This window comes from Oryctolagus cuniculus, chromosome 15 (genome assembly GCF_051225735.1).
Source record: "Oryctolagus cuniculus isolate XC-2025 breed Fujian yellow rabbit chromosome 15, ASM5122573v1, whole genome shotgun sequence".
Classification (NCBI taxonomy): Eukaryota; Metazoa; Chordata; class Mammalia; order Lagomorpha; family Leporidae; genus Oryctolagus; species Oryctolagus cuniculus.
This window is the reverse complement of record NC_142881.1, coordinates 52,137,274-52,152,097: the sequence shown is the minus strand read 5'-3', so window position 1 is coordinate 52,152,097 and position 14,824 is coordinate 52,137,274. Positions and strand designations below refer to the sequence as shown.

The window sequence follows — 14,824 nt, the reverse complement described above, 5'->3', positions numbered from 1 at the left end:
ACTTATGCTGTCATAAGCTTTGTGTAATTATAACCTTGTAAAACCAGAATTATCATTAATGTAAACTTACAAGAAAATTTTCTTGCTGTCTCTTCATATTTTATATTCCTTGCTTAAAATTTTCTTAGGGAAAATTTAGGAAGGTGTAAGTGAAGCACCGTCTCACTATGCAGATGACGAGCTCCAGCTAATCTTAGCCAACTTTTCAACAAAATTCTGGTTTATGGGTGACCATAACTGAAATATGCCCACTTGCCTATAGCAGTTTGAATTTAAAAAGCAGCTCAACTGAAATTTACAGTGGGCTGATGGAAAAATTTGGCTCTGGTTTTATGGACCAATAATTCAGAAAATGTGCATTTTTCTCCTGTCTCTCCTCTTGATTGAACTTTGAAACCTCCTTTCCTCACCATGACCAGACCATGGTTGACTTTGCTCTCTGCTGAGACAGAAAAACACATTGGTTAGTCCACACAGCAGTGTTTCAAACAAGGGGTTAGCTCCCTCCCTTCCTTCCTTCCTTTTGTGTAGACTGATTAATAAACTCTGTTTCATAGTGTGGTCATGACCATTCAGAGTGCTCTTTGCAAATGGTTTTTTACCTCTCTGTGTATCACGTGTTTTTTTGCCCTGTATTTGATTCGTGGTTCTAAGTAGACTCCATCATGCACTTCACCAAAACATTCACCTGCAAGGGTACCTGGAAGAGTTCATGGAAAATGGAATTAAAAGATAAATTTATTTTGATGCCAAAAATTCTTTTGAAATCCATGTGTAGTTGTTTCATGATACTCATTTTGCAGAAATTTTGCAGACTTTCAGATGTGTGGATTTCAAATTCTTTTTGCACCAAAACAAACTTCTAATTCCTCTTTCCGTGAACTTTTTGAAGTACCCTTGTACACCTCCATCTTTCATCTCTGTCACATATGTCACCCAAAAACTTTATATGGAGCCTTTTCTACTTTGTTTGCTTTTTGAATCATTTTCCCCATCATGTGTTTGGATTATTTTTCCCGGTGCTACTGCTCTAAAATCTGATAATCATTTCTTTCCAAAGATTAGCTTCATTTTCTTTATTGTAAATTGCATGTAAAACTAGAGTTGGGTTGTATTGCTTATATGTACAGTTTTTAAAATAAGGTCATTAATTAGGAAAATTGGTTTCTTGTGGCTTTCTGTATTCAGTCTACCACAGTATGAATTTTGCATGCTCAAAGTAGGAAGCTAATAAATTTAGCTGTTAACTAAATGTATCTTAAATAATCGCTAACTTAGTTGGATTAAATTAGTCTGCACCTTTAAGCTCCTATATTAAAATTACAAAAACTGATAGAAGCAATTGATATTAGTGTTCCATTTTATTGTAGTTTGCACTAGGCTTTTTATTTCATTGTATTGCATTTAAGTGAACTAAACCAATAAATTTGTCAACATGATTCTGTATTTCATCATACATTCTCATACTTGATCTATCTTGTCATTCCATGTGTTTTTGTTTGTTGTATTCTAATTCATTCCAGTCAGTCCAAATGTACTGTCTTCCATAGGTTATGCTTCCCTTCAAGTGGAACTGGAAACCCCCTCAGGCTTGCACTACACACCACCCACCCCTTTGCAGCAAGATGATTTTTTTAGCGATATCTCTAGCATAGAGTCTCCCCTTAGGACCCCTAGTAGACTGAGTGATGGGCTAGTGCCTTCCCAGGGAAACGTAGTGCATGCAGCAGATGGACCTCCGGTCGTAACTGCAGAAGACACCTCCTTAGAAGACAGCAAACTGGAAGACTCAGTGCCTTTGACAGAGATGCCCGAAGCAGTGGATGTAGATGAGAGCCAGTTGGAGGATGTGTGTCTGAGTGAGTATCCTCAATACCTCGGAAGTTTCCCTGGGGTCCCCGAGGATGGTAAAGCGGCAGAGCCATGGAAGCAGACTAGCGAAGTGGCAGTGAGCTGTGAGCAGCAGGAGAAAGGAAAATCTGGTCCTGTTGAGGAGATGACGGAAGAAAAGCTCAAATCTCTATTTGAGGACATTCAACTCGAAGAAGGAGTAGAGTCTGAGGAAATGACAGAAGAAAAAGTACAGGCTATTCTTAAACGTGTTCAGCAAGCGGAACTGGAAATGTCTTCAATTACAGGTTGGCAGAACGAGACATCCGGCGGAAACGTAGAGTCTCCCGCACAGGCGCGAAGAATCGCTGGTGGGTTACTCGATCGGCTGGACGACAGGTATGGCTCTGTGGCAGGGAAAGCAAAGTGGAGCGCAGGTTACCTGTGAGCAGTGTGTTGTGAATGCATGCTTTTTAGCCTTGACATTTTGTAAATGACCATTCTAGTTTGGGGATACTACTCGATTTTAGAGTTGGTTCCTTATGCCCATCTGGTGGGAGAAGATTAATTTAAATTCAAATTATGCTCCAAACTAATGACAGCCTGGAGTAAAAAGGAAAAGATTTTACATACATGCCCAAGATTTACACATTGCCTTTCATTTGGAAGACTACTCTACTCTAGTTTATTTGCATTATTCTTATCGCATGGCTAATAATTAATGTTCATTCAAAACAGATAAAAATCCAGGTCTTTCAAAATTGAAACATTTATAGTGTGTCCTAACTGTAAAAATGCTTACATGCAAACAGAATATTAAATTACAGGCTACGAAGATCAGTTCAACCTTATCTAGTAATAACTACTCTCAAATTTTTTTGTTGATTTCCTTTCTTCTATGCACATTCTTTAGAATGTCAATGCTGGAAATGCAGAGAAGCCAAAGAAGAAAGCTAGGATACTAAGAAAAATACTGCCAACTTTGTCCCTCTATTGTTTACATATAGAATGTATTTCATCATTTTAACATGTAATTTTTTCTTAAATATTCATTTATTTGAAAGACAGAAGGACAGAGAGAGAGGAGAGGGAAGGAGAGAGATCTTCCATGCAGTTGTTCATTCCCCAAATGACTACAACAGTCGGGGCTGGGCCATGCCGAAGCTCAGAGCTTCATCCAGGTCTCCCACATGGTGGTACGGGCCCAAGTACGTGGGCCGTCTTCTACGGCTTTCCCACAAGGAGCTGGGTTGGAAGCGGAGCAGTTACACAGCGTTCACGTGAGATGCCAGCATCATAAGCAGAGGCTCAGCCCCCTGCTCCACAACACCAGCCCCTGAAACATGTAATTCTGGACTCCAAATACCGTGACCATGATAGACATTTATTTATAACAACAATAATTCCCTGATTGTAAGTCAGGCCCTGCTATAGAAAGGTAAGATCCAGTGTTCCTAAGGTGTTGGTTCAAATCCTACCACTGAGGGGTAGGCTCTGTGATTTAGGAGAATTTCTAAGTAGTAAGAACATCACTTTGGTCATCTCTCTACTACTTTCCTCCAACAGGTTTACCAATCAAAAAGCAAGCATGTATCACGCCTCCCAAATGATTGGTGCAAATAGTAATCTCTTAATAATTGGCATTACTTTCATTTATGCACACATTATTGCTTCAGTGGCAACTTGTGATAAACTTTCGGTTGGATGCAAAAGAACTCATGTTGTTTCACGACCCACTTCTAATATTTTCATGCCACTGATAAGCTCTTGTTCAGTAAAATGTCCCACAAGGAGAGTTAATATAATTTTCCAAAAAGGGAGTTTATAAAATTTTCAGAGAAAAACTTTCTAAACTCATTTTGAAAAATGGAATCATCAGTCAATTCTATATACAGCCCACCAAAGAGACAGCTGCACTAAGAGTGCTAGCTTTGATTCTATATTCTAGGATAGTCACATAATTCATAGTTATGTGTCAGGAAATAAACTTAGATATTAAACTGGTTGAAATTCCTTATTTTGTATATATATATAAAACATATATATATATAGGCTCTGTCTGTAAATTACATATGCAAAATTCTAATGAGTTACCCGGTTGTTCTGTTAAAATAGGAAAATGCCAGTGACTTTGCCCCTCATATTAGCGTATGTAGAGTAGAAGAACTTAGGCAAGCAGTGTGGACTGGCTATTTGGGGAGTGAAACAGTGGATGGAAGACCTCTCTCCCTCTCTCTCTCCCTCTCTCTACCTTTCTGTAAATCTGCCTTTCAAATAAAAATAAATCTTTAAAATAAATAATCTAAACCTGATTTAAAAGACTATGTATGGGTATCATATAGATTATATATACCTATGAAACATTTCACTAATTACTGTGCTTCTGCAGGTGTTAAGCAGAAATACAAAAACAATACATATGTTACGAAATGAATTGTCTATACTGAAACTAGTAAGAAAAAATTAGAAGTTGAAATGAAGGGTTTTAACAGTTAGGGCAAACAGTCTTCACAGTAAGCAGAAGCAAAGGGTGTGCACCAAGATGATCCCCTGTGATATCAGCAGAGGTCAGGATTGGAGAAAGCTGGCAGTCAACTGAAGCTATCGGTAGTTGGGAAAGCAAAATAGTAGGCGCCACAATTGAAAACGTAGAAAGTACCGAACTGTGGACTTCTCGCAGAGTTCAGAGTTCACCAGGGAACTCTATCACAGGACTCACTGAGGAACATCATTTTTTTTTTTCTTACTAGTGATAGAAAAGGATGTTGAGGTATCTTCCATTTTTAGGTTGATAGAGTGGGAAACTCTAGATAGGTCCAGGAACCTCTCTGGATCACTTTTCAAGATGTAAAATCCATGTACTTGTAGAGCTGCAATTAAAAAAAAAAAAAAGATGACATGATGGCTAGCCAGGTTGAGGGGTCCCTGGAGCCTGTGCACACCTGCCTGCACCCCTACCCGTGAGAGCGCCTCACATTTTAAATCCTGTGATTGGATTTTTCATGCCCCTCTATGCCTTCAGGAGTAGTTAGAAAATATGCTTGCTGGAAACTCCGAGCGGCTGAAGCCCCTTTGCAGCCACATGTTGCCATTGTAAATTTGCACATTTTGCCTTTTGCAGCCCTGACCAATGTAGAGATTCCATTACCTCATATCTGAAAGGAGAGCCTGGGCAATTTGAAGCCAATGGAAGCCATGCAGAAGTCACTCCAGAAGCAAAGACAAAATCTTACTTTCCAGAATCCCAAAATGATATAGGGAAACAGAGTGCTAAGGAAATTCTCAAACCAAAAATACACGGATCCGGTCGTGTTGAGGAACCCGCATCGCCACTAGCAGCATATCAGAAATCTCTGGAAGAAACCAGCAAGCTTGTAATAGAAGAGCCTAAACCCTGTGTGCCTGTCAGTATGAAAAAGATGAGTAGTAGGACTTGTCCTGCACATGGCAAGCCGAGGCTTAACCTCCACGAAGAAGAGGGCTCCAGTGGGTCTGAGCAGAAGGTACGTCATCCGGGCATCCAGCGTGCCCCCCTCCCCGAGTCCCTCCCTCCTGGTGCTCTGCTTGTTTTGCTTCCTCCTGTAATCCTGGGCTCGAGGTCCTTTCTGTGACAAGAATACAAGCATGTGCAGTTGCAGCATTAATGGTGGAGGTGAGGAGTGTACTGAGCAGAAATCATACTTTGGTTTCCTGGGTAAGAAAAAGGACTGTTTCTTTAGTCGTCTTCAGGAAGGAAAATAACCCCAGCAACATTAAACAACTAATTTAAGGTGCAGGATTGATTTTTTCTGGGATACACACTCCCACCTCCGAATCCAGCCTACTTCCTTTCAGGAGGAAGAGAGGGATTTTGACCTTCTCTGCTTCTGTGGCATAAATGATCTGTAGCATTTGCTCCATCTAAGAGTTCTATGCTATCGCTTCTCGGCCTTCTGACTAAGATCAAGTGTAAGAGTTCTATGCTATAAGGTGTGTCTTGAAATGATGAAACCAGTTCCCATGCCTAAAGCGAGGTAGATGGACAGCCCTTACAGATTTAAAGTTAGAAATGTCACTTTTATAATTCTTATATCCAGGCTGATAACTGTCTTGACATTTGTTTCCAGTAATTTTTAGATCTTACTGTTATAACATTATTTGTTTTTTCTTTCCGCTTACATGTTTTTTGTGGTTACATCAACTAGATTTATATGTATTTCTACCACTGTTGAAGTAAAAAATGTATTTTACGTGGAAATTATGGCTCACAGATGGATGTAAGAAAGCAGAAATGAGCTCTACTCCTATTTCCTACATTGTTCACTCCTTTTTGTACTGTCAGTTTTTGTGCGATACACAGAATCATGTGTTTGGAATAATGGTACTTGGAGTTTTGTCTCAGCTTCACACCCATTGCTATTTGGGGAGGAAAAAACAAGTCTCCTAAAATAATGAGTCCAGGACTACGGTGAGATCTTGAACAATGTGTAGTGCACTCCCAGTCACTCAGAAGCTAACTGCAGACTCATTAACTAATCATACCCTTTCCTTTTCCCTTCTGCAGACTGTTTTCCTGCTTCTCAGATGGGAAAGTGAGAGGAAGTAAAATTTTAATCCATCTCTTTTTTTCCACTTGAACTGAAGGTTATTTTTGGATATTATATAAGCCAATGGCTACCATCACCAATAATTAAACTTTGAATGATGATTCGTTGCCAGTTTTTAACCTTTTGAGTATTTCTTTAGGCCTTTCTTTGGCTCTTGACAAGTGAAGTTTTGAATACTGATTTCTATCTTTGACCTGACCTTTTTAAAAATGTGCCCACAAAATATAGGGTGATATTCTACCTAGAAAATTTATTCTGCAAAAGTTTCTTAATAAACAACATGGAAATTCTTAAATGACTATGCAAATATAAATAGTAAAGTGTGTGTGTATGAACGTAGGTATCACCTACTGTAATAAAGAGGGTTGACATGGAGAGCATCAGTAATGGAGGATACTTACCATACAGAAATGGCTTTCAAGATTTCCTACAAATTTCTGCATTCCGTGTTGGTCACCTGCCCTAGTTTAATGCATAAATACTTCATGGCCATAAAAATCCACAGTGAAGATAAAGCTTCTGAGAAACCCCAAAATGTTCAGAATTGTGTCTCTTTTGGCTACATCATAGTACAGTGGCAACTAACTCGTTCACCTGATTGATGTATGATCTCAGAAAACAGCCCATTTTTATCCCCTAAAAAATCAGGTCAAAAGTCCGGGTGCAGCTCTTACGCGGATGACGGCCTGCTGCTACAAGGTAAAATTCTGTTTTCCACCTACTCCCATGTAGCGACCAGTGAGTCTGAGCAAGGAGTACCGAGCAACTTCTGTTTAGTCTCAGAGTTTCCAATTTGTAGAGCATTCTAGTTGATAATAATAAAAAATAACATCCTGACCCTGCCGTTCTACCACTGTCTTCTCTCTACCCTTGGCCTTCGGCTTAACAGAGACTCCAAGGAGAAACTGGAAACTACTGCACTGACCAAATGGTCACTTTCTGTGCATGGGGCTGGTCTCAGATGATCCCCCATAACTTATGATGGAACGGGCATCGTATCTGTAAGGAACCACTGTCTTGCTTTTGAATTTACCCAAGTGAAACCCTTCCCCCCATTTAACATGCCTTGTGTGGATAGCTCAGATCCAGTTTTTCCTTTTACTTCATCCAACCTCTTGGTACTGGAATGGAAATGAGTGCTTGTTTCATTTTGTTCATAGGAATTCCTCTTACATTTTTTCGTTGTTCTGAGACATTGCAGAGTTTCCTTTCACAAAACCTAGATCATTCTGAAGGTCTTGAATTTACTGGGCTCTCCTGAAAAATTTTTAAATATAATAGGGAGCTCAGTTTTTAGGATCTCACACCCTGCAAAGATATTAGCTGCTGTTTGCTCATTTGTTTGGTTTTTCTTTTCAAGATTTATTGATATATCGACAGGCAGAGTTACAAAGAGAGAGAGGGAGAGACAGATCTTCCATCTGCTCGTTCAGTCCCCAAATGGCCATAATAGCCAGGGCTGGGCTGGGCCAGGCTGAAACCAGGAGCCAGGAACTTCATCGGGGTCTCCCACGTAGGTACAGGGGTACAAGTAGTTGGGCCATCTTCTGCTGTTTTCCCAGGCACATTTGCAGGGAGCTGGGTTAGAAGTGGAGCAGCCGCTCATATGGGATCTGGCGTCATAGGCAGCAACTTAACCCCACTGCACCACAATGCTGACCCCTGCTATTTCCTTTTCAAATCACATTATTTAGCAGGGTATTTTGCCAAGATGAAATTTCTTACTGAACTAAGGTTTATATTATTACAAAACTTTAAAATACTTCTATATCTTTGGTTAAAAAAAAAAAAGGCCTAGTTCATTGTTGATTCAATTAACATTTGTAAATCGATTTATCTAGCACTTTTGCCTCCTAAAGCATTTTTCAGTATTTTTATAAATGTTGAGATTCATTTTCCCATAACTCTTTTTTTTATTTTAAAGATTTATTTACTTACTTGAAAGTCAGAGTTACACAGAGAAAAAAGGAGAGGCAGAGAAAGAGAGAGAGAGGTCTTCCATCTGCTGATTCACTCCCTAACTGGCTGCAACGGCCAGAGCTGTGCTGATCCGAAGCCAGGAGCCTGGAGCTTCCTCTGGGTCTCCCACATGGGTGCAGGGGCCCAAGGACTTGAGCCACCTTCTATTGCTTTCCCAGGATCATTAGATTTGGGCTAACTAGTAAACTTGGAAACCATTTTCAGAATCCCACCACTAAAGTTTAGGAATAAAATTATTCAGTAAATACTCTTCTCCATGCCATTATAGTAGAAATTAAAGAGTTCACCTTTGAATTATAACCTATTGACCACTTGGTAATTGTTCCCAATTCCTACCCTTATTTTAAAAATATACATATATATTCTTATCTATGAAATGTGCTACTTTATAATTAATTTAATAGCAGTTCTTTAAAAATACTTCAATCTTCCACATGCTGCTTTTTGATTTAGTTAAGTAAACACTTACCGGTAGCAATTATGCTGATAAAATTATCAAATTTAACCAAAGATTAGAAATAGCATAGGTCTTTCTAAAGATTAGATTAAATGTAGCCCAAACTACAGGGTTATGTGTTCAAGTTTAAAAAAAAAAAAAAAAGGTTTAAAATGGAAAACGAATTTTTTTTCAAACTCATAATGGCATGTAATTTGATTCCAGAAGTCTTTATTTTTTAAAAATTCGTCATTTAATTACCTTGCTCTTTCTTTTTAAAGATTTATTTATTTATTTGAAATAGTTACACAGAGAAAGAGGAGAGGCAGAGAGAGAGAGAGAGAGAGAGAGAGAGAGAGAGATCTTCCATCCAATGGTTCACTCCCCAATTGGCTGTAATGACTGGAGCTGCGCCAATCTGAAGCCAGGAGCCAGGAGCTTCCTCTGGGTCTCCCACGCAGGTGCAGGGGCCCAAGCACTTGGGCCATCTTCCACTGCTTTCCCAGGCCATAGCAGAGAGCTGGATCGGAAAAGGAGCAGCCGGGACTAGAACTGGCGCCCATATGGGATGCCGGCGCTTCAGGTCAGGGTGTTAACCCACTGTACCACAGCGCCAGCCCCACCTTGACCTTTTAACCTGCAAATATATGTAGGTATGTGCACTCACACAGAGCACTTTTACTTAGAATCCAACCCAAATATTTTCTCCCACTGCATTTTTTTTTTTTGTAAGATTCTTACAAGTGTACCTCATGATTTTCCTTAGTGGGGAAAAAAAACAGCAAGTAAATATAATTCTTTCTTGATTTCCCTTCTCTGAATATCTTTTGTTTTAATGTGATAAAATTATACTACAAATGCATTTATCAGGACTGGAAAGGCAGTGAGAGCGAGTCGAGCTCAGAGGAAGAACACAGAGTCACTACCCGAATTACTCGCCGGCGACTGATTTTAAAGGTATCCTGCGGCCAGTCCGCTGTGGTGTACTGCTACCTTCTCAAAGTCCTTTCAGCATGCTTGCTAGCTAAATGACTGTGTTTCTTTGCACACTTGAAAGATGATTTAAGAAAAAATAAAAAGCTGTGTTGCATGGTACTGAGGATTCTGTGTAGCCTGACTGACATGTAGCCATTGTAGTTTAATTTGAGAATTCTTGGCGCTTCTGTCTTGCTTTCCTTGGAGAAGTGTTGTGAGTGTGAATAAAGATTCTGTCTTGGGAAAGACTTGGAGCTGCAGGAACTATAATGAGCTTTGAGTTGAAATTAAAAATGAAAGAAAAAAATGGAAAAGTTTCGTTCTCAGTCTCTAATTCCTACTACCTAAGCAATGGCTGAGAATTTGATGTGATAGCCTCGCATGAATGTATGAGATGTGACATAAGCCAAGCAAAAACTTCTGAAATAGGTTTTTAACTTTTATTAACATAAAAGCAAGATAGTTATATTTTTAACTAAAGGGAGTCATTTTTACTGGGAAGGAAAAAAAATCCACCATATTATAGTAGCATTGAAAATACTATGAATAAATATTCTTTATTCTCGCCACCAAGGCCTTGTGACGCACTAGACTTTATTCATGGCGAAGTCCAGTAGACTATTTCTCCAAGTCTGCCACCTGCCTGCATCACTGTTAGACAAATCTTTCTGGATGTTCAAATAATTGAATGCAAGGTAGGAAGCTATTCTAAGTGCACAGGCTTTAGAATATGCTGCAACTTAAAGCATCTTGGTTGGTAGCTCTAGAGAAAAATGGAAGAGAACGCTCTCTCAAAAACCACCTGCTAATCTCATCCAATCCCCAAGCGTTAGGAGAAGCAGCAGAGAGCAGAAAAGTTGGCTTAGGTATCTCAGATTTCTTAATGCAGCTGCTTTGTGCTTTTCCTGAGACTGAGAGAGAGAGAAGAGAAGAAACTGCCAATCCTGCTTGAGTAGAGTTTGTCCACTACTCTGAAAACATTAGAGAAGAAAACAAGTCCTTATCTAAGTTTTGAGTGATTCCCCAAATCAACCATGAGCTAAATAGCATGTTCTCAAATAGCATGAATTACTTTTCTCAAAATGCCACGTATATGAGTCAAAGTATTTACCATTATCTAGCTATCTATAAAATCCATCAGTCACTTCTCATATGTTAAATTAATTAAACCATACATATTCTTTTCTCGAGTTGTGCTATTCCTGTAATCAACATCTCTAAGAAATGATATTTTAAAGAGAAACTTCTAGAAAAAGCACCCCAGACATTACTTTGTAACTTGATTTTTATGCTTAACAAGTGACATACTCATGTCGCTTCCAACTCTGCACCATCACTCTCTAACAGCTGCCTGTTCTACTCGCAGAAGCCGGCTCTCCTCCAGCTCTTCCAGAACAAATAAAAAAGTCTACCTTTCGCTAGACTAAATCAGACATTTGGCCTTTCAGCCCAAGGCTTCCTGTCATTGCTGGAAACTATTTGATGGGGCTGGAATGCTGGGAATGCGACCTACTTCATGGAGGCTGTCCAAGCCTGGAGTGAACCAGCACAGTTAGACTGTTTGCCATGGGACTCCTCTTAGCACTTGGTGTCTGAGCACTGAAAACTATTTTGGGGTTGCTCCATCCATCCCACAGCTACTTTGGGTTGGGAAATGTCTCCAGGAGGTGTGCTCAGCATTCCATTGCCACAGCCAGGGCAAATCTGTCTTGCAGGGTGAAAACATAACTTTAGGATTTTTCTCTTTACTTTTATACGTTAGATCCATTCATTTTTATGAAATTTATTCTACATTTAATATTTTCAAATTTCTATGGAGTCAAGTTAACGAATCCTCCCATTTGTCATGAGACTTTAAAATTTTATTGGTACTTTCATTTCTTTCTACACAGTTTGATAATATCACAGTGGTTTCAAATGCTTAGAGCAGTATAAATTATGACCATTCCTGTGAGTTTATCAGCTTAGCAAATCCAGTGATTGAAAAGGTAAAAACTTTAAATTCACTTACACCCAAACTGTTGTGAAGTTTGGTAAGATGCAAATAACTGCTTTTTTAACTGGAGATAATGCATAGTACAAATGTATTTTCATTTCTATTTTGCAATGTTTTTACTGGCTCTCCAGGTAAGAGTTTAAATATGTTTTTCCCCAAATCAAGCAATTCAGAAGTAGATAAAGTTTTATCTACCCATCCTATTTGCCAGAGGTAACGATCTTTCAGATTGTTTCACATGTAAATACTAATATATCTAGTATATGCATACACACATCCTCAGCTAGTAGTTTCTTAGACTATAAAAATGTGTTATACGCTACATATTACTTAGTAGCTTTTTGCAAAATATATCATGTCCATTCTTTTTTGGAATCCTTAATTGTTAAAGTGTCCCTCAAAGCAAACTGATACATTTCATTTTGATATTCATTCAGCTTACTCAAAAACCCAAGGAAAGAAACATAAAAATTATAACATTCAATGTTTATAATAGGCATCCAAAATAAAGTAGTTAGTTTTCATTAAGGATGCCACCAGAGATGAAAATGCAATCCCAAATGTGCTGTAATTTTCCACTAAAATGGGGGATAGAGGGAGTTGGGTCAGTAAGACAGTGGCGGGGAGGGGTTGTTTACTTAAGAACACAAACTATTTTTGAGAATTTTAGGTACTAAAGTGAGATTATTCCGCCCTATTAAAGAGAAGCCTCAGAGCTTTCCCTAAGGTGAAACATGGTTTGTAATATATTTTACTAAATTAACGATGGATGAGTATTTTCAAAACATTTCATGACTCCTTACCATCTTTCCTATTTATCTAATCAACTTCTATCTAATCAATTCTCCCAATGTAGTGAGTTTCTACATCATCAATTTATTGTGACCTTATGAAAGCAGTTATTGACTATATTTAATGGTCATGTAAGACAATGACATACCTTACCTTTAATACTATATATAAGTGCTATCAATTTTCAATATGAAACAATGAAAATGCCTACATTCAGAATAGTTCCAAGCAACTGTTGTGGCTTGTTATTTATAAACAGGACTTTACTCTTCCTAAGGCTAATAATCTAAAAAAAAAAAAAAATTTTATTTACTTATTTGAGAGGTAGAATTACAGGAAGACAGAGGGAGAGACAGAAACATCTTTCATCTGCTAGTTCACTCCCCAAATGGCTGCAATGGCTGGAGCTAGGCCGATCAGAAGCCAGGAGCTTCTTCCTGGTCTCCCATTCCAGTACAGGGGTCCAAGCACTTAGACCATCTTCCACTGCTTTCCCAAGCCATAAGCAGAGAGCTGGAACAGAAGAGAAGCAGCCAAGACACAAACCCACGCCTGTGTGAGATGCTGGTGTTGCAGGCAGAAGCTTAGCCTACTATGCCACAGTGCCGGCCCTTCATTATTCTTATCCCTACTTCACATTCCTTTCAGAGACTGTCAAAACAACTTAAAAATTAATTCATTCAGAATGTAATCCAATAGAATTCTATTTTGGTGCATTTTCCAGGGATCCTTTAACTTGCTAGCCCTCAAAACTGGACATTCCCCCCCCCCAAAAAAAAAAGCCCACAAATAATTCATTGCTGTTTAAACTATAACAAAAGCTTTCATGAATGTTTTCCCTGTCATTACGCCTTTTTTTTTTTTGAAAACAAAATTGTGTTTTTATCCAAATACATGAAGCTAACTAGAGGAAATATAAATTACACACCCATACAACACCGTTATAGATTTACATGCATTTAAACATGAGACTCCTACCTTTTTCCAATTTCCTTCCCTCTCTTGACTACTTGAAAATTAGTCACAAGATTACAGATGAACTAAACATGAGCAGCAAGAAGCCATTTTGTTTTATTTTCTTCCCAGCTATCCACGGAGAGGTAAAGTGAATCACAGGTCCCAACCCCTGCTGTGACCTATCTACCCACAATCTATAACAACACAAAGTCACTTTGCCATCAGAACAAAAAAAATAAGGGACAAAATTTTGTTAGCACAACAAGATGATATTTTAGTCTTCATTCTGGAACCACATTTCTACCAGTTGTGACATGGGACAGTCACAGAATTTTCTCACCATTGGTCAGCATTCAGAAATTACCAAAGCCACTATTTTTTTTAATGTCTATCTCACTGAAAAAAATTGGAATTCCGGCTGTCTCAGGAATGCAATTGTCTTTATGATCTGCTGTTTTTCCCTAAAGGGGAACAATCATATCTGCGCACTGCACTGTAGCTTAATCTATTTCCCCTTTTCAACAAGAAGTTTGACTGACAGCTCAGTAGGCTCTAGAATATGATCTACCCTTGCAATGTTTATCCTTCTTTGCCACAGCCATGAGGGGCACACATCTGAAGCCGAGTGCCAGGGAGGAAGGGGAGGTAGTGCCGATGCAGCCCGGTTTTGGTGGCTGGGTGGTGGATCTTCACAGAGCTGGCAGACATTGAGAAGTCCAGCTAAGTCCTTCAAATCGCAGTAGGAAAAGGGAGCTGCCCAGAGAGCTAAGAATCTATCCCAGTTTTTAGACTCACCAGATGAAGACCTTTGACAGCTTTCCCCTTCTAAATCAGATCAGTTACTAAATCAAAGGTCAAATCTGCATGTCTTGGGTATTTACCTCGGTGGAAAGGGCTATGGCAGTGGAGATAATCAGACTAGATGGGGCCCCTTCAGTTCAAGGTAGCACCTCTTCAACTGTCCACACTTCATCAGTTACTCTCACTTATTTTCAGACTTGGAACATTTAGTCTAATAAAAAAAAAAAATCCTCTGTACTCTGAACTTTTCTCCTCCAGAAAAAAAAGTGTATATTCACTTTGGTAAATGAATGTTTAAATGAAACAGGAGTGGTATTTACTATGCCCCAACTAAGGTACATGCTTAACTCCAGTGCAATCAAGCTCAGTGCACAATGTACAGATTTGACAGGACTGATGAAGAATCTACCCAGTGGCATGATCTAATCAGAGGTTAAAGTGAAACCTCTGGGCTTATGTGTGTGTAACTGC

The 14,824-nt window shown here is 39.0% G+C and overlaps 1 protein-coding gene across 50 annotated transcripts in view; it reads left to right on the top strand.

Moving 5' to 3' along the window:
* ANK3 (ankyrin 3) overlaps positions 1 to 14,824 on the top strand; it is a 712,348-nt gene that overhangs the window by 684,831 nt on the left and 12,693 nt on the right. For 15 of the 50 annotated variants that reach the window (XM_089314884.1, XM_089314895.1, XM_089314883.1 and 12 more), the window contains 4 exons: positions 1,551 to 2,229; positions 4,952 to 5,333; positions 7,065 to 7,115; positions 9,703 to 9,789. In XM_089314884.1, coding sequence (XP_089171010.1) covers positions 1,551 to 2,229; positions 4,952 to 5,333; positions 7,065 to 7,115; positions 9,703 to 9,789 — 1,199 coding nt within the window. The remainder of the gene's footprint in view (positions 1 to 1,550; positions 2,230 to 4,951; positions 5,334 to 7,064; positions 7,116 to 9,702; positions 9,790 to 14,824) is intronic. The other 35 variants (XM_089314917.1, XM_089314916.1, XM_089314914.1 and 32 more) reach the window with 8 other exon arrangements.